At 39.7% G+C, this 24,843-nt stretch overlaps 2 protein-coding genes across 4 annotated transcripts in view; one reads left to right on the top strand and one right to left on the bottom strand.

Annotated features, from left to right (window-relative positions):
- Nucleotides 1-24,550, top strand: LOC123313292 (protein expanded). The gene is made up of 4 exons (XM_044898110.1): nt 1-278; nt 11,800-12,063; nt 21,091-22,218; nt 22,316-24,550. The coding sequence occupies exons 2-4, from the start codon at nt 11,835-11,837 to the stop codon at nt 24,121-24,123; spliced, it is 3,165 nt and encodes a 1,054-aa protein (XP_044754045.1). The 5' UTR covers nt 1-278; nt 11,800-11,834; the 3' UTR covers nt 24,124-24,550.
- LOC123313298 (tetratricopeptide repeat protein 8) overlaps nt 1-24,843 on the bottom strand; it is a 43,885-nt gene that overhangs the window by 5,002 nt on the left and 14,040 nt on the right. The window contains exon 1 of one of the 3 annotated variants that reach the window (XM_044898121.1): nt 9,733-10,230. The exons of 1 other annotated variant lie outside the window; for it this stretch is intronic. In XM_044898121.1, the coding sequence (XP_044754056.1) occupies nt 9,733-9,792 (60 nt within the window). In that variant the 5' untranslated portion in view covers nt 9,793-10,230. Of the gene's footprint in view, nt 1-9,732; nt 10,231-24,843 lie in introns of those variants that run through there. One more of the 3 variants, XM_044898123.1, reaches the window with a different exon arrangement.

Raw genomic sequence — 24,843 nt, forward strand, 5'->3', positions numbered from 1 at the left:
TAATAACTTCAAACTGGTCCACTGCATTCCAGCGATGTTTTGCTTCAGAATGTACCTGACCGCTCCAGAGTTGAAATGGGAAATTTAGTTGAAGAACACCTTTGCCGGTTGATGCGCGCTCTTCAGAGTACTTGGAACACGTGGAGTTATGGACTAAGAAGTGTTGGTGTGTTGTGCTAGTGGTTCCAGTTTTTCCGCAATTTCCACTTGGCCCATAAAGGATTTACACACAATTCGGCGGATTAACCAGTTCCTCCATTGGTTTATTTAACTACATGGTACGTTTCCTTCACCGACACTAGATGATTTGACAACTCTTCCTTCCTTTCCTATCAAACCTACATTTTTCCACCATCCCTATGGAATAGTCGCGTAGAAGATAACGAACATGCAAATTTATGGTGCTTTTCTTTTTTTAACTTTACGCCGAATTTAAATTGTATATATTGACCGTCTATATTTAAAACTCAATTAAAATTCATAAGAACGAAAAACTTGTTTTTGTTCTGAGTAAGGAATTAATTATTCTCTCTCGATTTTGTTTTATTATTCCGATTTTTGACCGATGGGGTGTTGGGGTCTTGGCTGAATTAATACAAGATGGGCTAGCCTCTAAATCATATAAACTCGCGCTTGGTAAAGACTGCAGCGAAAGAAAACACCTTTCTGATCTTGCTACACCTCAAATTTTCACCTCTAGATTATACGTGGAGTGAATTTTGACAGAAAAGTTGAAGATGAGGACCCGATTGAATTTCCTCTTGAAAAACCTGCATTTAGAGCTCATTTCTAGAAGATGTTGATCAGTTGCTTAAATTCTGGAATATCAGATTACAATTAGAAGATCAAGGGTTGATCTAAAACTGCTTCTCCCTCTAATATTTTCATCATCAAGATAGTATTTCGTAGATTGCTCCTAGAAAATGAAAAATTTTTGGTTTTCCCTCTATGTCTTGGCAGCGTTTCAGTCTGTACATGAAGAATATCAGCTATCGTTGAAATGCAGTTGAAGGATCATGAGATCTGAATTATTTCCCCACTTCATTTCCATCCATTACTGCTTGAGGAAATACGTTTTGTATTCTTTCCGAATAAATGCATAATTGCTGCTTATTCACTTGACCATGACCTTGGACTCGACATCTAGTATGACAAGTTTGGAATTGATGGTACTTGGCTGCATTAGCCAAATTGACTAAATGAAATATTGCTTCACAACGTGAAATCCAAGAAAATTGACTAAAAACCATCTTCACGCTGTTAAAGGCATCAGGAAGGATTAATTTGCCGGGATGGCTTTATCTCGAGGAAAAGAGATTAGTTTTTGTTCGAAACGACTCTTCCTAATCACTCATTGTCGTTTGAAGTACCTCCGCTTTGTCCCCAAAGTTGGCCGTCACTGATAGTGAATGGTGAACATGTCAATTTGAACATTTACTACATTTTAGGTGATAATGTGTTACTTCTCTAACGATTTATCACTTAAACCTCTTATAGGTGCTGATAGCACCTCCTGTGAATAGGTTTGAATTCCTTTCTCTTCGGCGTCTTTTTTCCCGTAAATCTCGTTAAGTTATCAATTCTTTGGCGCTAGACAATCGTGTGTTGATGGAATCTGCCTCTGAAAATTAATAGGGAAATAACAGTTATAGTAAATAGTACAATAATGATACATTATATTCATCGAGAAGGGGACTGAGTTGTAATTTAAACTCGTAGTTGAGTAAACTATGGAATTTGTCGAATTTACGATTAGAGTTCTGTGAGAATAGTTCCAGCGGACTATGGAGTCGAAAATAACCTCTCATTGAATGAATTTTCGTACGACAGAAAGGTTCGAATTGTTTTTGGTGCTATTTTGAAGTGCTCAAAGCTAATAGTCTGATTCAAAATCTCCGAGAGCTCTTCCTTTGACTCAAATTTGGCTGTAGTGAATATAAACACCATTTCGGGCATTCATTTTTTCCTGGATCAGAGATTGATACTACAAGGTCGTTTATGTTAGCAGTGATGTGTTACGAAACGATTCAATTGATTAAAATCCACAAGGGACATCATTCTATTAGTTTAATACTCTCTGGCCATGCTTGGCCTCATGTCCATACCTTATTAAGGAAGCTGACCCATCATTACACTGCTGAAACATCAATTCACCGTTGCTTCAATAACAGCATAATTACTCCAACAAAATTCTTATCGTGAAGCCGGACCATCACTCCGTAGACGTCAAATTATTTTCCCAGTAATTTATCAATAAAACAAATCATCCTGTATTGTATTCGAAGGTGTGATATCGATTCATTACCGTATCATTACCACTGTTGTTAGAGCTGCCTTGCCATAACGTATTCAAGCATTTCAGAGACATTCATCATTCAGTCTCTCCAATTATTCAAACAATACGAGTGACACATGATTATCTTGAAAAATGCATGGAAATCGTTTCTGGATTGGCTCTTTCAGGGGAGCTCATTTGAATTGGTTATTTCAAGGCTGAAGAGCTTTTTATGTACGAGGTCTGGCAGGGAAAGAATAGATATATTACAGGAAAACAAGACGAGAAATTTGAAGATCCATAAAAGTCTCATCATGCTGTATAGGTACTTAGATCAAGAATTGAGATCCACATTTTTTGAAGTATTGAAGCACATAATTCAAATCTCAAGTATTAACCAATAAAATTACTTTCCTTCTAGGCTCATGATCTGTCTGAATCAAATCAACTAATGATCTGAATCGATCTAGCAAGTGTTTTCTTCAGTTCACACTAACAGCTCTTTAAAATTGGATGCACAGAACATATTGACCAATCATTGAATAATTCGGCAATCGAAATGCATGAAATTGAATATGCCTCAAATTATTCCTTGGTATACCTGCTTTATTCATAACTAAAAAAGGAATGATACTATTGTTCCTTTTAATAGTCGCTGATAATGGCTGTTATAGTCTGTATCAACAAAAGAATTAAAGGATGACCTTGACTCAGAAATTTAACAATAGATGCTTTACCACTGTATCATTCTTGACACCATTATCCGCAATCAAACAGGCATCAATATTTCTATATAGTCTCTTACCCTTCGTAAATGGAAAAATAGTAACACAAAGACTTTTTACTTGTTTATTTCATCTTTACTTTGATCAGTTTTGCTTATAGGATGTTTCAGTTACTGAGCTGAAGAGAAAGATGAAAAAATGCGAAACTTGTTATATGATTCTCTTATAACTTTATCAGTTGAGAGCTTCTAGCGGAAACTGTTGAATAACCAACTTGATAATCGATCGAAATAAGGAAGAACAAGTTCTGGTGTAACCCCACCGAAATATAAATTCTCACAGGAATCTCCTCATGCAAATTGATAGATGACATCCTGCATCACATCGAATTGAGTTTGTTACTTTGAATAATGCAAATTATGCTCCATTTTCCTCTGCGCCTGACGGGATTCCAAAGATGGACGTCTAGAATGTTTTTTACGTTGTGAGAGAGAATCGGCAACGGAAATTCCTCTCTAGACTTGTTTCTTCACTTCGAGGCGTTTCCTAAACGCTCGCACCGACTCACTTTCCATCGCGATAGATTCTTCTTCATTCAACTGGTACAATGATCTTTCAAACTCGTTTAATGTACGATCGGGAGAAAAGAGAGATTCTTTTTCAGTTCTTCCTTTGTTGTATCTTCGCTAAACGCTTCGTTTTCGGTTTGGGGATATACTGCTCGTCAAAAGTTGGGGATCTCATCCTTTTTTAATAACATAAACGGTTGTAGAAACAGATGTACAGATTTTCCAGCAATGCACATATCAATGATTTTCTCTTGAAGCCTTCCTTGACATCAAACGTTTCTATGCAATTGAAAACGAATTTTCATTATGCCAAGACAAGTTTCCTCCGATGACCATGCCAACAGAGCAATTGAATGGCCCAAGCAGGTCGAACACATGTGCAAGTGCCAATTCATTTAATTTTAGTCAATGTCACATTTACTCTCACTGTACTTTACCACTGGAACTGTTCATCAAAGACTCAGAACTGCTACAAAGCCTGTAGAACTCTTTCGGTTGGAAGACAGCCTCTCAGAACTCGCAGAAGACGTCTTCATGAAGGCTGTTTCATCAGAACTTCATCAAGTAGTTTGTGATGCTTAGTTCTAAGGTGGGCTGCAACAAGATCACTCGTCGAACATTCTGCAGAAAGTAAAATGCGAAACCGATTGACACATATGACATATCTGCGTCAAACTTCTAGTTGACCTCAGGAAGGTTGTTTCCCGAGGCTTCATAATTGCCATCCAGGAGATATCTGGCATAAGTGAATGCTCCTCTTGAGAGGATTGTGAAAGTAAAGAAAAGTCCCAAGGCTAAAGTCACTTTAGTATCTCTACAGAGCCCACCAAACCCAACAGAATTTTTGGTGTTGAAGCATGGCCAGATGATATATGTGATTTTCTTGACGTCTTTGGGTTATCCTAGGGGATCTAACCAAAAGATCAATCATGATTACTTACAATTACTACATTTGGGGATCCATTTTGCAGCAATTTTTCTCATGTCCAAATTGACGTGAACTATATGATGAACGCGTTCGTATGAAATATTCAGAGCTTCAGATATCTGTTTTAGCCCAATTTGACGGTCTGATAAGAGAGTTTTAACAGCAAATAAAATAGAAATTGAAATAAAACAAAAGAGTTGGCCAAGCTGAAAGCCATCTGTCATTTAAATTGGAGGATTGTTTTCGAGATTTCAGTTATGCAATAACACAACATTTCGGACAGAATTCACTTCCAAGAAAATCGCGGAATGAAGAAGTTTTGAATTCGCGTCCACATCCAGTAAATGGTAAATCCATAAATTTCAATAAATTGAATGGAACTCAATTGGGACTATTGAAACCGTACGAAGTAGAACAACTTTCTCCGCATCATACAGTATGCATAGGAGTAAAATATAGTAGTATGAATGAATGATTAGGTATACTATGCAATAGCAGCAGCGATGGGTGCGTTTTAATTGCCATATTATCGTCAAACAGAATCTGTATCTTGTGGCTTTGAACTGTTGGAAGGATGTCAAAAGGTAAAGCTTTCCAATGATCCCTATGGACCCTAAAAATGTGAATTCTTCAGTCCATTTCTTCAAGCTGCTTCAATTTGATTATCATGCCAAGAGAGAGAGAAGACACCCTAAACAGTCGCTTGATATACAGGCTGAGTCTTTAACTCGTACAAATATTTTAACAGAAGATTTTTGGGGTCGAAAGAAACACTTTTTTCCTTTACCATTTTTTTTTTGTACTAATCAGATTTGATTGCATGAAGCATCAAGCGAGCGTTCTTTTAACGAGTCTACTGGTGATTCCTCAACTCTACGAATTCCAATAAGTCGTGGAGAAAACACGATTTTTATCGTTAGAGCGGTGATACTAACAAATGGTACCATCTGGGATTTCTCGCTTTGCATGTAAAAATCACCATGCGTTGGGTGAAAGTGTTGAACAGACATTTTCCCCGCAATACGCACGTCTCAAGAATGACAAGAATTTTCGTATATTAAAATAATGGCTTCGCAATGATTCACTGGTTCTGATTTTTTTTCAACGTGAATCACTTCTTACGACTCTCCATCCGGTGGAATAGGACCATTTCGGTATGGGGAAATACTCCTCGATTATAGAGAGTTGAAGTGCCGCCATGAACGTAAACGTTAACGTTATAATTGACATCTACGCATGCTCCTTCGTCAGATTTTAACGTTAACGTTAGCGTCAGCTTTACGGCCTACGTAAACTAGCGGTCTCCCACGCATACCTTAAACATCAACGTACGTTAACCGAACGTTAAACGAGTAGCACCGATGTCTTGCGAATGGCCGAATTTTGATTGTTAAATGCAATTCTCGATAACCTCAAACTGTCATTGTTTACATTTCCTGTGTATTTTCCCATAATTAATCAAATGTTATAGGAAATCAACATTGATATTAAAGTTATCAAAAGGATTAAGTTTTGAAACTTATCAGATTACATTCAGTAAGGAAATGCTGAAACTCCACTGCGATTCTCATGTGTCTAACACCTTTGAGTATTCAACTTGAGGCTAACACTTAAACATTTCATTGATAATAAAATACTTCCAAGTTGAAAATTCTCTTTATTATGCATATAATCATTAGAACATCAATAATCCAAATATTATTCCAGCTGTCGAGGCTCAATATTAGATATTAGATAAAAGAGAGTTCCAGCAAAACGATATCAAAATCCAAATTGATAGGTTATGTTTAACGTCTGACGTTTCATGATGGCAGCACTTCAACTCAAATTTCATTACAACGCGTAAACGTTATATTTCACGTTATTTGTCCCGTTAACGTTTACGTTCAGGCTAACGTTCTGTGCGCACTTCAACTCCCTTATATTTGTTTATCGTATCGATAACTGAATAGCGTGAATCGTTGGAATACCTCAGGTTGTAATGCGGTTAGTCCAATAATAGGAATATTTCACAAATGAGCGAGCAATGTCAACATTTCTAATGTTCTAATCGTCTGCGTTAATTTCGAAACGTAAGTACGACCTGACAAATTCGAGGATCGTTTTAGATTTCGCAAGTGTTAACCGCCAGGAAAGTATATGTATTGAATTACGATCAGGTTGATGAAGAGAACATGGTTTCGACATTAATCAATACCGATAGATAACGATGTAATATCGGAGGTTTGTCGCCAGAGAATGAAGGTTGAAAGAAAACTCTGCCTGATTCTTCGGAAATAATCCATCATCTGTCTAAACTGAAGGGTTTGGCCAATTGATAAGGTATCAAAAAAGGCCATATCTATACATAAAAAATAATTTTTCGAAGTACAAGGGTGTATTGATATCTAGTTAGCCTACACCAGTTCCATGCATAAAAAAATATTGCGTTAACATAGCAACGAACAATTACTCATTAGAAGTGTCAGTGTGAAGTTTGAGGTTAAAAAAGTAAACCACAGTTACGCAATTAATTAAAAGAAAGAAGATGTCCACCGAAATTGTGAAAATCGAAAAATTGTAGTATCGAGCTATCATCAAGTACCTGTATTTAAAAGGGTTAAGAGTTGAGCAGATTTACGAAGATATGCTTAATACCCTTGGTAATCAATGTCCTTCGTATGCGACCGTGAAAAATTGGACTGCAAGCTTCAAAAGAGATAAATTTTCCATTGAAGATGATGACCGATCGGGAAGGCCAGTTTCTGTGTCAGTCCCCGAAAATATCGATGCAGTTCATGACACGATTTTATCAGACCGTCGAATTGGGCTGAAACTAATATCTGAAGCACTGAATATTTCATACGAACGCGTTCATCATATAGTTCACGTCAATTTGGACATGAGAAAAATTGCTGCAAAATGGATACCTGAATGTTTGAATGTTGACCAAAAGCGTGCAAGGGTAGAAGCATCGCGTTCGATCTATGCTCGATTTGAAAACGATGTAGACTTCTTAAACCGAATTGTTACTATGGATGAGACTTGGGCACATTTCTACGATACATAAACAAAGCAACAATCGATGGGATGGCGACACTCTGGTTCTCCAAGACCTAAGAAGTTTCGTGTCAAAAAATCTGCTGGAAAAGTTCTTGCTTCAGTTTTTTGGGATTGCCATGGAGTAATCATGATTGATTTTTTGGATAGGGGTAGAACAATAACCGGAGATCACTATTCGACATTACTGACCACTCTACGGGAAAAAATTAAAGAGAATAGACGCGGAAAGCTATCCAAAGGTGTTTTGTTTTTGCAGGACAACGCCCCTACACACAAATCTCATGTTGCCATACAAAAAATTCGTGATTTAAGGTTTGAATTACTAGAAAACCCCCATTATTCACCAGATTTGGCTCTATCTGACTATCATCTCTTTAAACAACTGAAGAAAAGTTTAAAAGGTCGTAAATTTTCTTCCAACGAGGAGGTAATGAAAGCTGTGGAGGTCTGGCTTGCATAGCAAGAAGAAACATTTTTTTTTAAGTGTCTATGGACGTTGCAGGTTCGCTGTAATAAATGTATCCAATTAAGAGGAGAATATGTTGAGTAATAAAATATTTTGACATTGAAATTTTGTTTGGTTCTATAGTAGGCAAAGAATTTTTCAATATATCCTCGTACGTGCGATGGCAATCGTGCCAATATGATTTCTTCTAACCATGAGGCTGGTCAAAACACAAAAATGTTTAAAAACTTAGACACCGTAGTTGCACTACTCTGAGGAGGGTCAATAGGCCCGAAACGACGGTCAGCAGTTTTCAGAGGTTACCTAGATTCGACATTCGACTACTCCTCTCTTCGCAATTACCTTATGAATTGCTGCAACGTTACCCGTATCTGTCATTCATGCACATTTACGATAGGCCACATTCAACGTTTTAACCTGCATTCCTAGGCGAACACGGCATTTCCTTATCTCCGCTGAAAATTGCCGTCTCAATAATAATAGCGAAACGTAGATTGCGCCTACACGCTGCTTACATTCAAAAATATTTACCTACTTGTTCGACTTCGGAGAGGAAATGCATGTTTCACGGATGCTTCGAAAATCTTTTCGATGTAGGCAGGTCGCGCCCGATAAAATAATAGCTTGCCTGAATTCCTAGGTATATCTCGTACGGTAAATGCCTATTACAGTAATGTCTCGCGATAAGTAATTGAAATTGTACCTGGTTGACGTTTTTTTTTATCGCAGATTTTCCATGCGAAACGTGGTGGTGTTGAAAGGTGATCTTATCACACGAACGCAGTTATTCGTTCGAGATAAGCCTTCTCTCTCGCCAGACTTATATTGCCTTGTCGAGAAATTTCAAGAAAGGTAGATTTGTGATGTTATTTCATGAAAAATGCAGCATGATCGATCTGTATAAATAATTATTATACATTAAATTCTGAAACCACGTTTAGTTGATATAAAATCTATGTTTAAACGTTGTTTATTGTTAAGTACGTCTATAAGAAGAAATCAAATTTTCTGAAAAATAATCGGCCAATATATCATTTCAGTGTTATCAATCACTAACATAATATGATTTATGGATAAAATTATGTTCTATAAATATTGAGCAGTGAATAGAGAACGCACGAAATTGTTCAAAAACAACCCATCAGCGATGAGCTACGTTCAATTTAAGCTCGAGTAATTGGAAGTTGAGGTCATCAATTTTTTTCTGTTATTATTAACATTCCTCCATAATTATGTTAATTGATAATGAGTTTCATTGTTTGTAGCGTATAAATGAAATACCGATATTAATCATTCCCATTGAATTATGCTGGAACACGGATGTTGGAAGGCTTCATTAGCGGGTATAAAAAATCGGGAATTTTCATTTGTTCCAGTTCATGTTTTCACTCGCGTTCGTCTCGTTGAAGATTCCCCAGAATCGAATGTACAGGGTGTAATTGAATGGTTTAAGGGGTGATTCCTCGTCAAAAATTAAAAAGTATCTGTCAAATTTGAAAAAATTGGGTACTTTGGCTGAATACAACTGTGTTTAAAAGATCCACAGATGTGTAGTGTCACAGATTCGGCTAGTTATTTTTTCCAGGTGTGGCACAGCTCATTATGAAAACTTAAAATGGCTATATCTCTTTATCAGTGCCGAATCGGAAAAAATGATATGGAAAAAAAGTATTTCTTTTGACCTCAAGATTCTACTATTGAAATTTTTGTACGAGTCAAGGACTCACCCTGTATTGTACTGCATATCGATCATATACTTCTTCGAAAAAGTTATGGATGGAGCCCATACCTCTTGATTGTTATTTCCGCTGTAAATTATGATACCTAATTTTTAATTATACACCATATTTTTTCTTGTAGTCCAATTATACGACGTCATTCACTTGTCCATTCAGTTTTAATCAGGATGCGATCAATTAGCGTCATTTTCTTAGAGCAGCACTCGCTGACCGTCGTCGTCGTGTATATCTCCCACAATTTCGCTCTATCGTAGTTAATGAATGACGAACAAGTTACGCAAATGTCTTCGAATGAGCGAATGAAAATGAGTCAGAACTTGATATTCAACAATATAACGTGGAGATCTCACGAGCCGTGGAATTTCGTGATTTCCATATCAGGTATTTCCTGCGATATTTTTGAAACTCAATTATCTTGACCGGAAATCATCCGTCTCTCGAATCCGTGCGCCAGAGGTAAACAGAGAAATTGACCACGTTAAGGCGCGTCCACACCAAGAAATGCCGATCAAAAAATACAAATATTTCAACAGAAGGTTCTTGAGGTCAAAAGAAACACTTTTTTCCTACACCATTTTTCTCGATTCGGCCCTGATAAAAAGATATAGCCATTTTGATTTTTCATAATGAGCTGTGCCACACCTGGAAAAACAAAATTCAAAATAACTAGCTGAATCTGTGACTACACATCTATGTTGTACTCAGCCAAAGTAGCCAATTTTTCGAATTTCACAGATGCTTTTTGATTTTTTAACATCAAATTACTCGAAAACGGCGTATGAGAAAACATGAAGAATACTTCTATTTTACAAAACGTTCAAATATTCATTAGATAGTGCCCAATTTAGTTTCAAGAGTTTAATTCTCTGAATTTTTGGTATTTTCTTGGTACGTAATGGTCAAAATGAGAAAACTGGAAGACGTGGGTGATATCTTGTATTCGAAAAAGATTCATCAAATAAATAAAAAACTATATTCCGAAATTCATTTCATTCGATAAAACCGTTTGTGAGATAGAACTAAAAATAGCATCTTTTTATGGTTTTTCAACAGCCTGTATCTTTCAAACCGAGCCGATTCGGAAAAAATGTTATGGGAAAAAAGTGTTTCTTTTGACCTCAAGAATGTACTGTTAAAATATTTGTACGAGTCAAACCCTTACCCTGTATTGTTACGAACTACCCCAAGTACGCCCCTGTCTTCAAGAGAACACAATATTTTCTGAAGGTTTGAGCCTGCATTATGGAATGAGAAGAGTATTTTGCTCTAATGGTAATTTATTTGAGAATATTCATAGCAGGAATCCAACTAAAAATAACATTTTTCGATGATTTTTCAACAGCCTATATCTTTAAAACTGAGCCGATTCGTAAAAATTGGTCAGGGAAAAAAGTGTTTCTTTTGACCTCAAGAATGTACTGTTAAAATATTTGTACGAGTCAAACACTCCCCTGTATTGTTACGAACTACCCCAAGTACGCCCCTGTCTTCACGAGAACACAATATTTTCTGAAGGTTTGAGCCTGCATTATGGAATGAGAAGAGCATTTTGATCTAATGGTAATTTATTTGAGAATATTCATAGCAGGAATCCAACTAAAAATAACATTTTTCGATGGTTTTTCAACAGCCTGTATCTTTAAAACTGAGCCCATTCGGAAAAATTGGTCAGGGAAAAAAGTGTTTCTTTTGACCTCAAGAATGTACTGTTAAAATATTTGTACGAGTCAAACCCTTACCCTGTATTGTTACGAACTACCCTAAGTACGCCTCTGTCTTCACGAGAACACAATATTTTCTGAAGGTTTAAGCCTGGATTCGGGAATGAGTAGAGTATTTTGCTCTAATGATAATTTATTTGAGAATATTCATAGCAGGAATCCAACTAAAAATAACATTTTTCGATGGTTTTTCAACAGCCTGTATCTTTCAAACCAAGCCGATTCGGAAAAAATGGTAAAGGAATAAAGTGTTTCTTTCGACCCCAAAAATCTACTGTGTAGCATACTCAAACATCGACAAATACGTATTTTCCTCATGTTTTTCCCTTTGCAGGTGAGAGATCACCCCTCTGAAGAGATGAGTGGGTCATGCGTGCCGGCCTGTGCACGGTGAGCGCACCCCTAGTCGCGTGCAGCCCAGCAGCAGCGCTACCCCCCTCGGCCAGGTTCCTGGCACTCCATCTGCTGCACCAGCAGACTCTTTACTTCATCGTCCAAGCCAAATCCAGGGTCAGAGAGCTCTATCAGCAGACATGTCTCCACTTCGCCCAACAGGGCATGCTGGATACGGACCTGTACGGACTTGCACTGATTTGCGGTGAGAAAAGCTTTTTCTTCCGAACACCCTGTAGAAAATCGCATGTATGTTGGCCGAAAAATGACATGTATTTGCTAAAATATTAATGGGTGATTTGTTGTTAAAAAAAATAGTAGCTCTTTGAAGGTAGCACCTGCAAAGATGTCATAATGAGAAAACTGGACGACGTTGGTTATATCTTGTGTTTGAGAAAGATTCATCAAATAAATGAAAAACTATATTCTGAAATTCATTTCATTCGATACAACCGTTTGTGAGATATGACTAAAAATAACATTTTTTTACGGATTTTCAACAGCCTGTATTTTTTAAACCGAACCGATTCAAAAAAAATTGTGAAGGAAAAAAGTGTTTCTTTTGACCTCAAGAATCTACTGTTAAAATATTTGTACGAGTCAAAGTCTCGCCCTGTATAAAAATACCAAGCAGCAATCTACGTGGATCCTGGGTATATCATTACGGGACTTTTCATTGATTGCATCTTCCCAGAATTTCAGAAGTTAATTTCCCGTCTAGGATTGGTAGTCCCAAAAAAAACGCTTCCCAAATAAGGGGCCATATTAATAAGTCCGACGATAAAAAAATTGAAAAAGGAAAAAAGCCAAGAAACACCAAACTACTTGGTAGTTAGGTGGGTTTGGGCATATAATTCTTCTTCAGACATCATCCGTAGATAAAATAATTATTTCAAGAGTGGTAGCTCCACTTCAGCTGACCAAAGGTATTTCTAAAGTCCGGGCCGGACTACAGCATCCTCCGGACCCGATTCCATCGGAATTTCGATGATATTCAGCTCATTGTTTGTTTACACAATTATACCGCGATAAATACAGAGTTCTTATCCACGTTCTAATCAATGATCTATTTATTGAGTCCGCTTTGCAATGGGTCCTATTTTTTTCAAGGCAGTGCTTTCGTATGTTTTCTCTGAGAATGTTTTCATTCTATCAAAATATACTTCCTTTTTTGTACAATTGATTGGTTTCAAAGGGAATAGGGAAGAAAAGTATTGTGTATGTTAAAAGCCTGCTTAATTTATGAATGCTTTATTTCTAGATCGTTTTCGATTGAATGTCTTTTTTGTCAATATTTGTTTAGGAATCTTTTTGCATCACTTTGAAAAATGATATTCTGGAGTTATTTCAACATTTTTCTGAATTCATCAACGAAAAACTAGTGTAAAACAATCTCAAGGCAAAAGGTGTGTTCATTCTATCTCTGTTCACGATTTTATCGCTGTTTTTGAACGATTTTTTAGCAGAAATCGATATAACAACCCCTTTTTCTCATTCAACACAATTTTTAGGGTCAATATGGGTCGTCAGAGAAGGAGAATTAACGAATTTTTACGTTTTTCAATCGGCGTGAGCCAAGTCCGATCTGCGGGCCCGCGCCTTAGCATCTCTTCAGTCGGGCCAGGTCAATAAAAAATGAAGACAGCCTGCGGGTAACAAACGAGTAAAAAAGTGCACGGCGAGCCGCGGTAAAGACAGGTAGCTGTGCTCTGAGTGGGCCGCTCAAGAGGGGGGGATCAAGATCATTTGTATACTCCGGGAATGCGCCCGTTCCGGTACAGTCCGGAGCAGAGGCAGGGGGTCGTGCCTCGGATGCCATTCCGGCATAGACGTGCACGAATCTCGTGAAACGGTCGAAATCTCAGAAATCCAGCCTCGAAACGCGAAGGAATAAATTATTCAAAGGTTCGTTCGGTTCTGTGGTTGATCGAGTCCTGACACTCCTGACCTTTCGTTCGTTTGGTTTAGATTGGAAGGATGCAGGGTGGTTGCTCACTGAGAAGACAGCCGAGGTCTGGAAAGGGCTCTAAGTGTTCCTTAGGGAAAGCATTTTAGTAGGTACCATGATTTGGATCGTAATGCATCGAGGCTTTACTGTTCCTACGTTTTACTTTCTGTGTTCACCCAACAGGCGTTTTGGAGCCTGTCAACTCCATGAAATACTAGTCCTCTCATCTAAAGTCAAAGTTGTACTGTGTCACAATTCAGGGTGATTGGTCTTTACTTTTCCGCGCAGGAAAACTTCCCAGCGAGGTTGGGCGACTTCCATCAGCCTGAATTGGAAGAACTTACTGGAGAACACGATCTGGGTGATACCTGGTCCCAATAGGATGGGGCTACAGCCCACAGAGCTCGAATTTCATTAGCTGTTTTCAGACAGAAGTTCCCAGGGCGACTGAGTGTGATGTGGCCTGCAAGCACACCTGATTTGAGCATCTGCGACTTCTTTCTTTGGGGTTACCTTGAAGATAAGGTCCTTGAACATCGTCCAAACACCTTGCCACAGCTCAAGCAGCGAATAACCGAAGAAATCATGGTCAAAAGCGGTCGGAAACTGACGAAATCGACTACGTCAGTGTATCGCCGCCTTATGAGCGATATCGTTTTCAAATCTAGGGTACAAAAATTATATTTCCTACTGATTCGAATGCGTAAAACCGTTTTTGCCAACATTTGCCATTTATAGCCCTTTGAAGCTCGTCAACTGGCTCTACCACACCCTGTTTGTATAGGATGGGCAAAATTCATTGTCTACTGAGGGAATCTCGAGAACTATAAAAGCTAGAAGGAAACGGATGAAATTTCCAAGCTCTTTTTCAGAGAAACTAAGAATGGTGAAAACCGTAGCCGATATTTTGACGTTTTCGAAAAGTTCTCACAACTTTTTCGTCCTTTTTTGAACCTTCTACAGGCACTTTTTACCTAGAATCCACTGACGAGCTCAAAATATTTTTTTATTTCGAATCGTTAGGCGAACTTTTATTCAATTTCTTATTTTCGAATTGGAAAACATCTTTTGTCAGTAGATTCTTCGTGTAAAAGTGTCTGAGAAGCTTCAAGTTCCAGATCTGTAACTTCAAAGACAGAAAAGTTATGAGAACTTTTTGAAATCGTCAAAATCTCATTTTTGCTAATAAAGAGCTCGGAAATGCGTCATCCGTCTTTTTCTAGCTCTTATAGATCTCAAGATCCCCTTGGTAGACAACGAATTTTACCCACCCTATATTTGGATTAGATAGCCGGCATAAGATTTGAAAAATCCAATCGGGTTATCCCCAAATTAGAATTAGATTATCACGATCAGTTGGTCAATTTAAATTGACCAACAGAGAGGCAATCAAATATCAAGTATTCACATCGTCAACCCCTTCTATTCAAACGCGAGTACGTTTGACCTTTACTGCGACTAGCATTCTGGCAAATAATAAGTAAGTCTCGAATGCTGAAACCAACGAATCCTGACCTGGATCCGTTAAATATTCGACTGTGGAATGCCACATGCTGTCATGAAATATGACATGTTGACATGTTGTATAATATCGTTTTACATGCACGAAAATATTTATTGCCACAGCGATGACACCGACAACACGGCATTAATTTTGTATCATGTAACTAGAAATTCCTGGCAGCGATCGTACTTCGCGATAAGAGAGGTATCGAAAATTTTCTATAATCGATCATTCACCAGTGAACTCGGATTTTCGAAAACACAACTGCGATGTGGTACCATGCTCGAGATGACACTGAATTTTGATCTGTAACATGTGAGAAAAACGACAACGGTTTTGTAAGAACTTCCAAATTCCTCCTTGAAGCCAACTCTGTTGTCTACAACGAGAGTTCAAAAAAATTTGACCTCAAACAGTCTAAATTCTTGAGGTCAGTAGAAACAATTTTTTCTTATACCATTTTTTCCCAGTCGGCTCGGTTTAAAAGATACAGGCTGTTGAAGAACCATAAAGAATCTACTGTTAAAATATTTGTACGAGTCAAAGACTCACCCTGTATATGAGAATGGGGAGAACTGAAAATTTTTACCCATTTTGAAACGAGTTACGCCTCTGTTGAACTTATATTGCAAAATTATATTACGAAAGTGAGTCTCTACTGATACCCATGCCAGTAACATTATAATAAAGATCTGTTCGCTATTCAAAATTAACGGTAACATTCTAAACATTCGAACTATTCGTATAACGCTCCTATCATCTTTCTGGTCTATTCATCATTTGATTCCACCAGCCTTTGCTATCCTATTTTTCTGACCGTTCACTAATTTTTCACCCTCGTCTGATAATCCCTCATATCAGCTTCGAATTTCAATTTGTTAGAATGGCATAGTCAACAGGAGATAAATCAGGCGACAACGGTGGAATTTCTACCATGATGTTCTCGAACTACTGCGTGCATTCATAAAAACACAGATAAGAAATTAATTGTTTGTGTCACCGTTGAATTTTGACCTTTACATTGCCGATTTTAATCGATATTCTTGAATTTTGATATCCCCAAGCCTACTCCTAATATCTTCGCGGGCATTTTGACCTGACCCACTATATTCAAGCTCGAATGTTCTCAGATTGTTCTCGATTGTTGGACAAATTGGCTGTCGAATTCATGCTTTGAATAATAAATGAATGAAATGTTGCAAATTTCAGGCTAAATTTTCAAGATCTCCAGATGACATAAAATTTTCGTCGCTGTAACGAGCTATAAATCAACGACCTAAAATTTCCAAATAAACTTACTACTTGAGGTATAAATACTGTAATCGTAGAATCGAGTTTTCATTACTCAATAACTAATTGGGCATAAATCGTGCAGTAAAAAGTATTTCACAGTCTGTTATTGGAGCGATCAATATTTGATGAACAACCTTCGAAATTTTTCGATCGAAAGGTTTCAGCATTGTTGGCTCAACAGGAAAAAAATCAATTTGGAGAAACGTCAAAATTAACACCTTTTTCTCAAGCATTCTTGAAGTATAACAAGGACGTAATGTATCGGAAAATCTTGTCCTTGCCTTGGCTTGTATTTATCCTGAGGGCGATAAGAAAATCCTCTCCCATTTTCTGTTTTTTTTTCAAATGGCGCCTTGGCTCTTTGTCAGCGGAAGTTGGAATAATTCAGCGATTGTTCACACCGGATGTTTCCTGAATTCTTCGAATTTCAACACGAAATTAGACAAAATACCCAGCCTGCGATGATATCCGAAGCCAATTACAATCACCCTGAAACCACGAGTTTGAAAAACAACCAAATTATACCTAGCATCTCTTCATTAGAACCACAGTCGTCGTCATGCACCAACAAAACCGTGATATTTATTTCTTTTCGTGGTCTAATTGATGATTACAAGTTACGAGATCTTTTGGCAGTGCTCGTTCCCAATCAACTCCCAGAAAAAAAATCTTGTTTACATGCTGCTTGATTAGAAGAATTCCTGCATCCTATCATCATCCGTCATCAAGGATTTATGGCCTCGTATTCCTAAAAATGATCGGGGCAAAATTTTAAATTGCTTCCAAGAAGTTCATTTGGACATGCAGTGTGTTCTCTCTCCCGAGAAGTCTGCAAGAATAAATTATTATATTCCGAGAAATGATCATGCAAGTATGTAGGCTGCGGTAACAGATCTTCCTTCATCATCAGGCGCGAAGGACACGCCACACTATGTCACTGAACCGTTTGTGGAAACGGTAACGCTTGGTACTACATGGAAAATCATCGTCCATGCTCCTTTTCTAGGCCCAGATCAAAAAATCCATAAATAAGAGGACACTTTTCATCTATTCATCTTCTGCAGTGTAAATGTTATCTTTGTAGACCGGACGCTGAACAGCTAAACGATTTAAATTCATTGGAATATTGACTAGAAACCTCTTCCTTTAAAATTATCAGGTTCCAAGCAACATATGCTCTATACTATTCCTAAAACTTTCAAAATATTCTCTTTGGTTGATGGATCAGAGGTTCATGATGGCAAGATACTGATCCTTAAATCCTCTGCATCTCAGTCATTCATTGAAAATAATTGGACCTGAAGTGTTTCCTTGGGGCACCCCTTCAAATGAAAATATTCCTCCCCCCACCTGGTGGGTAGCCCCAAAAGCTTGTAGCTTCCTAACCAGAACATCAAGGTCAACCAAAGCCTAGATTGTCGAGAAATCCAGAAATTAATAGAAAGATTTCTTGGTGAAGAGAAGCAGCTCCGGAAAAATTCCATGCGATATCCCCATATTGCGAGATATTCCCAATTGCTTGACAACTAAGCTTAGTTTGATCCACATTAGGGTAGCTGAATCTTTTGAGCATCATCAAAATCATATACATACGTAACTATACAAAGAGGGATGCGAATTATCTATTTCGTGAATCAACTCTATCATAAGAATGCTCAAGAAAAGAATACACAGAATATTTCTCTAGGACAGAGGTGCCAACAGCTTGCCACAAAAACCCAATCCGTAATTAGACAGCAAAGAAAAGTAGCCCTTGAAGATTTCCCTGTAGAATCCCTGAAGCTACAAGATATTTTTCCTTCGAATAACTTTCATAATAAGCCAATTCCTCGCCCACTAGGACATACAAATGTAGTTTCTTCAACCAGTAGCTTTAGACGTCTCTGTGGCCTTCAATTCAGCCAGCATCATCCTTCAACTACCAATATGAATGAAGAACTTCGGCCTTCATCTTCGGCACATGCACCAAATCCCTTAATAAATTCACTGAAAACGTAGTAAAATCCTGACCGCGAGTCGTTTTCGTCGCTGACTGTACCGGCAAAAGTACCACAGAAAAGAAAGAGACAGTGCACACGGTTCGAAAGAGCGGAGAGCAGAGAGCCAGTAGGAAAGAATGTGGCATCGTCGGACCGCATTCCTCTCTTCGTCAGTCACGTCACCGCCCTCCGCCGCCGGTCAACCCCCCTCCAATGCTGATACTATCTACCACAACAATCACTCCTGATATAGATGGACAAATTAATATGAATACGGGCACAGAATTTCGAATAATCTCCGTCATCTGGACCAACAAAAGAAATTCGTTTTTTTTTGGTACTATTGGCAACACTGAGTACACGAATTGTGGGGCGCAGATGGCATGTCGATGGTTCCAGGGCGTTTGAGACCCGTTTCATGAAGGAATCATTGCATTCGTTTTCTAACGATTTCGTAAGATCAGTCGTCATCACCGACCATAGAATGTTAACTAGGCTCACATAGAAAGAGTAGACATGAGCCGCCATTCCCTCTTACCTACTTGTAGGGCGGTCATAGATAACATAGATTGTCATTCAGAAGGGATGTCCATTCTTTACGTCGATAAAGGTTTGTATCGCGACGTCTTTACTGAAACGACTATTTTAAAAGGCATGTAGGGCAGTCATAGATGGCTCTCAATTGGCAAGAGTGAATAGTTGGTAATGATGAGCCAGATTTTCCCTCGAAAACGGGACAGAGGTCCATGAAGTCCGGTGAAAAGTCGATCATGATTCGTTTTCCATTGAGATCATAGACGATGGTGAAAAATTTTGCATTTTACACTGCAAATACCCACAGGCTCAAGCTGCAAAAAGCTGGCTCATAAATAATTCAAAATTCTCGATGCCAACCATCCGAGACCATTCGTCATTCAGAAATTCTTCATGTGACCTCTAGACATTGCATAATCACAACGAGGAGATGAATTGCCAGCAGAGGATCAGAGAGGTTGAAAAACTCGATTACCAATCATCGGAACTTGAATAATTCTGGATGAAAGAACTCGTCCATTTAAGAATCAACAGATAGTGGAGGCAACTCGTGCATGCGGATTTCAATGCAGCAGACAACTCAAGTTACCGCATAATTCATATTCCTAATCCAGAACGATTTTTCAATATGGCCTATCATCATAGACTAATAATGAAGAACTTTTTATATTAATCTGTGGCTAGTATTTATAGAATATGATGCACAGAGTATAATGGACAATAAATTTTAGTTCATAGATGAACCAACCAGAAAGTTTAGGTCATAGATCCGAGGTTTGAGAATCTGTGTATCCGTCAGGGGTGGGTAAATCGACACACGACGGATCTACGCAACCTGTCAGTATGGACGAATCTCCTATATTACCCGTTACACTAATATTATGTTATTTTCATGAATATGAAGGCTGTAGATCTGCCGAAATCCGGCTTCCTTAGAACGATCCCGATAAGTTGGATGTCTATCATTAGTGGCATCGTCTGATGTACGCGAGGCAAGATCGTAAGTCATGTCTATCGACCATCGTCGATTCAGATACCGCAAATTATACTCGCATTTTTCCACGTTCCACTCTTCTAGTTCCTATTATTTCGAATAATAATAACAGTCTCGTTTCGAGCGCGTGCAATGGATATTCAGAGAAACGATCGGATAATTCCTCCCGAGAAATCTGTGAGGAATGAATAGAATATGTTGAAACCCGAAGACAATCTTCGCATTCTTGCAGGTGTGTGGGTTGCAGAGACAGGCCACTTGTCCATTTGGGGATACGTTCGATCTGCGTTCACCTCGCGAAGAACTACCGAATCTTCGAGAGTATAACGGACAGGGGTGGGTCCAAGCAGTTTTGGTCACAGATCACAGAGTAGTCTTGGTTCTGGTCCAAGTGGATTGTCGAGAAAAACAATTCATTTCGAAACCAGCTGACCAACCTTGAAATAGTTACGAAATATTTCACAAACTTCAATTTTCCACACACCTTTTTGTAAAATTTCAGTGAGGGCCTTGCCCAGAAGCAGATTTTATAAGTCCACATTATAATCACCTCCGCAGATTCCTCTGTATTCAGAAAATGTGAGAATTAAGTATTCAAGCAACCGAATACAGACGTGCCTCGAAACATTGGTCAAAATCAATGATTTATCGTCGAGAACTGAATAAAGCTGGCGAGAAAAGTAACACTTCGAATTTTCGTCATTGGGAGGTTCAGTTATGCGCTCGGAATATTCTCTACGCCATTGTCGAACGTTTTAGAATTCCTCGACGAGGCAGGAACGTTTAACTAGGACAAGGATTTGGTACTTTTTACCCTTCAAATTTACGAGCATCATTACATGATATATAAGATTGATTTTGTTGGTCGACGATGTGCAATTTAGCTTTGTTGGTTGGACAGACTGTACGGTGCATAATTCTCTCTGGGAATCTGTGGTCAATGCCTGGACATTATTTTGATCTGTATCTTTTTGTTCCAGATGGAGAATACCTCTTTGCGGAACCAGATAGCAAGCTATCCAAGTACGCCCCGAAGAGTTGGAGATCCTCCCACAGCCATGGTCTGGACGCTAATGGTCGACCAGCCCTTGCCTTCTATTTCCGGGTGCAGTTCTACGTGGACAGTCCTCTTCTCCTCCGAGATGACATCACTCGCCACCACTACTACCTGCAGCTGCGGCTCAACGCTGCCTCTGGGGCCGCAGGGGACAAGGCCAACCAACTGGCGGGATTGGCCCTACAAGCGGACTTCGGGGACTACCACGAGTCCCTCTGCTTCAGACCGGAGGACTATCTACCGCCGAATATGCGAGGCCCAGCTGCCCTTCGCGCCATCGAGACTACTCACCGCAGCCACAGTGGTCTTTCGAAGGCGGAAGCCAGAACCAAATTTATAGCAGAGGCATGCCAACTGATGGAACCAGTGAACGCACACGTCTTTAGATTGAAAGCTTCCAAAGTCGAGTCCGCTCCAGGTTCCATCCTGTTAGCTGTATGTGCCCGTGGTCTTCGAGTCTGCCCTGACAACAACCCCCCATCCATTTTCCTCTGGAGCTCCATCGGGAAACTCAGCTTCGAAAGGAAGAAATTCGAGATAAGGACGGGCCACGAGAAGCTCACTCTGTACACCAGCAGCGACGAGAAAAGTAGACTCTTATTGGCTCTATGCAAAGCCACCCACCAATTCAGCATGGCTGTCGCGCCAAGGCTAAACGAGGCCAAGAAAGAGGAAGAAGAAAGACAGAGATGGGTGGGCAATCAGAGGATATCCGTCATATCATCTACCTCCTCCAACACGACATCTGGAATTGTCAGTGACAGGGTTCATTCCGAAGATGAACTGGAGATAATGATAACTAGTCCTCCTGCTCAATCGATGGAAAGTTTGGCTCTAGCACACCTGCTGGACAGTGCGCCTGCTAGTAGCCGTACTTCTGCAGCTTCGGCAACGGCAGCCTTCGCGTCTCTCGCTTTGAAAGAAGAAGAAGAGGACGATATGTCTAAGCCGCCAAGGTCGGAGAGTTCGACCAAGACGACAAGCGGAAAGTGTCCAGGATCGCAATGTAGCTCGTCCTGCAGCACTGTTGTTGTCACGCCGAAGCAAACAAGTGAGTAATCTCCTATAACTAGCATGCTACTAGATATATAATATGAAAGAGACCTCTCTCTTAGCCCCAATCGTTTCCTAACCTAAATTTGTTTCAGAATCCAAGATTGGACGGAGGTTATCGACGAGTAGCAGTCTCGAGCTCGGATATTCCCACACGGCCCAAAACTCCGTCTTGAGCGACGCCACTTGCATAGAGTTGGACACCCGCGAAGTGGTCTACACCTCTGGGCCGGCTCCTAGCAGCCACACCAGCGGGGTCTACACCCTGAGTTCCAGCGAACAATACAGCACCCAAGGAGATCAAATAGACGGCCTGTTCAGGGATAGGTCGAATTCCAACGTGAGCAATTCGGGTTCATTCCACGGCGACGGCAGCGACCCCACGGACAAGCAACAGTCGTTGCTGTCAGCTGAGGAACTGTCGGATCTTATTGTCGGGAAGGGGAAATATCCCAGTTGTAAGAACGTGAGCAACACCTTGGATTCAGACTCGGACTACGTCACGTTACCATCTAATTACAAGTCGTACCTGCCCGTGCCTCCTGTGAGAATCGACAGTGTGGAGTCTAGATTCAGACCACCTCCTCCACCTTATCCAGCACAGTTGAACAAACTGCCTAAGGAAAACGCTTCGTTAGATTTCAACGATACCAGTTGCCGGTTGGATTTGAGCCTTAGACACCCACCTCCTTACCCTGACAATCCGATACCTGTTCCACCACCTGTTTATCCTTCCTCCAGCGAGGCGAACGCTAGGTTGATAACGACGAGATCTCCAAGCATCTTAACGGCGCAAACCAGCGCTGTCAGCTCTAACGCAGCTCCCAGCTATTCACAACCGAGTGCTTTGGTGCCTCCAATACCTCCTAAAGTACCTAGGTCCACGTCCCAAATCAACGCTATAATTTCTCCGAACAACTATTTGGATGTCGCGGCTAGTAAAGCTAATGTCTTGGTTCCTTGTACTTTTCTTCCGCCTCCACCGCCTGCTCCAAGACATCCACCGCCTCCACCACCTTCGGCAGTGGCCACAGTTTATACCAGCCAGCTTTCTAGGTCGCAAATCGAACAGTACCAACAACAGATGTACAGCGATGTTGATTTCGTGGTGTTTCCACTGAAAGAACCTGCCATCAGTAAGCAGGAGTATCTAGAGGCTAAGCAAGGATCTATATTGGCAGCTTTGGCTCAGAACCAACCAGTATTCTATAGGAGTACCCCGTACTTATGCACGTATTCATCGAGTCAGAATTTATCCGATTCCTACGTTCAACTGCCAGTGTATGGCGCACCAAGCATATCGTCTACTGGGAGCTTAGAACCACCCCCACCACCTCTGCCTCCGAATAGACCCAGTAGATTCATGAGGACTCAATCGGACGACAACATCTTGAACTCTTTGGACAACCAACCGCCAAAGTTTCGAAGGCTGCCTCCCCCACCACCTCCAGCGCCTGATAAGAGGGAAGGGAGAATGGAGTTGAACGTTAGCAAGATTAGCAGTAGTGAAAGAAAATGTGAAGTGCCGTTAACAGTTGCTACGGATAAACCGACCGCTTTGGATATTCGTACTCTGAGAGAGAAGAGCAAGAAAATGGACTTGCCGTTGATTTCGGCCTTGTGCAATGATAGGTCACTGATAAAACAGACTAAAGCATTTGTTATGCCTAAACACCCGGGTGACTCAGTACCGCGACAGTCTTTTAGCTGCAGCACTACCCGTCAAAAGTACCCTGTATCAGGATTAAGTAGTTCGAAAATAAACAAGACAACTAGGAAAACACCTATGGTGAGCCATAGGCATCCGGGAGACAAGCTGCCAGAGATCCCAAGGGCTACTCCGAACAATTACGTATTAACAGATCCAAGAGCCAAGCATAAGACTATGCAATCCCATTCTTGACGATCTTCTCCTCCAACCAGAAGAAGATGGTCCGGAATATCAACTCAACTCATTGTCAATACTCAGGGTGCCATCATTGCAGTATATATATTTTTAATGATAATTCAAGTCATGTACGTTTGGCATTCTGGTAAAACTATGACGTTTATCTTGTTGCTGATTTACTGGAATGCCAACAATTCGAAGCCATTCCTGCGTGTATATAAAAGTTATTTTTTCTACCACTACAACTAGTTTTTCACAATATGAAAATTATGAAGATTAAATAAATACACTTGCTCAACTTACATTAGACTTTAACTGATTATATATTGCATTATATTGTTTTAATTTTTTATTTATTTTTGCATCGAAATTGTTCATGCTTCATTCAAGTGTATGGTGCTGCCATCATTTTTATTAAGAGCAATAAATACTTGATTACTCATTGTGAAATCGTCTTGATTTTCCTACAACCTCCCAACAACTACAAAAAGTTCTTTGACGAAGTAAGGAGGTTACATTCCACTACGAATACAAGATTTATTGTGCCACCTATCAGAGCTCTTTTCACATCTGCGCCATCTATAGCTCGCCCTCCAGCTCCAGAGTTAAGTATCTGAGAGGGCTTCGAAGAGGCTAACTCCTCATTACTCCAATGAGATCCAAATACTTCTTGGATATTACAGTTTCAGAATCCTGAAGGAACTTTTTGACATGATCCTCCAGATTCCTCCAGAG

The sequence above is a fragment of the Coccinella septempunctata genome, chromosome 5 (assembly GCF_907165205.1).
Source record: "Coccinella septempunctata chromosome 5, icCocSept1.1, whole genome shotgun sequence".
NCBI classification, from domain to species: Eukaryota; Metazoa; Arthropoda; class Insecta; order Coleoptera; family Coccinellidae; genus Coccinella; species Coccinella septempunctata.

Coding starts and splice junctions, on each gene's coding strand:
- LOC123313292 (XM_044898110.1), top strand. CDS start 11,835: ATGCGTGCCGGCCTGTGCACGGTGAGCGCACCCCTAGTCGCGTGCAGC. Junction 12,064..21,090: donor CGGACTTGCACTGATTTGCG/GTGAGAAAAGCT, acceptor TTTTTGTTCCAG/ATGGAGAATACCTCTTTGCG. Junction 22,219..22,315: donor TGTCACGCCGAAGCAAACAA/GTGAGTAATCTC, acceptor AATTTGTTTCAG/AATCCAAGATTGGACGGAGG.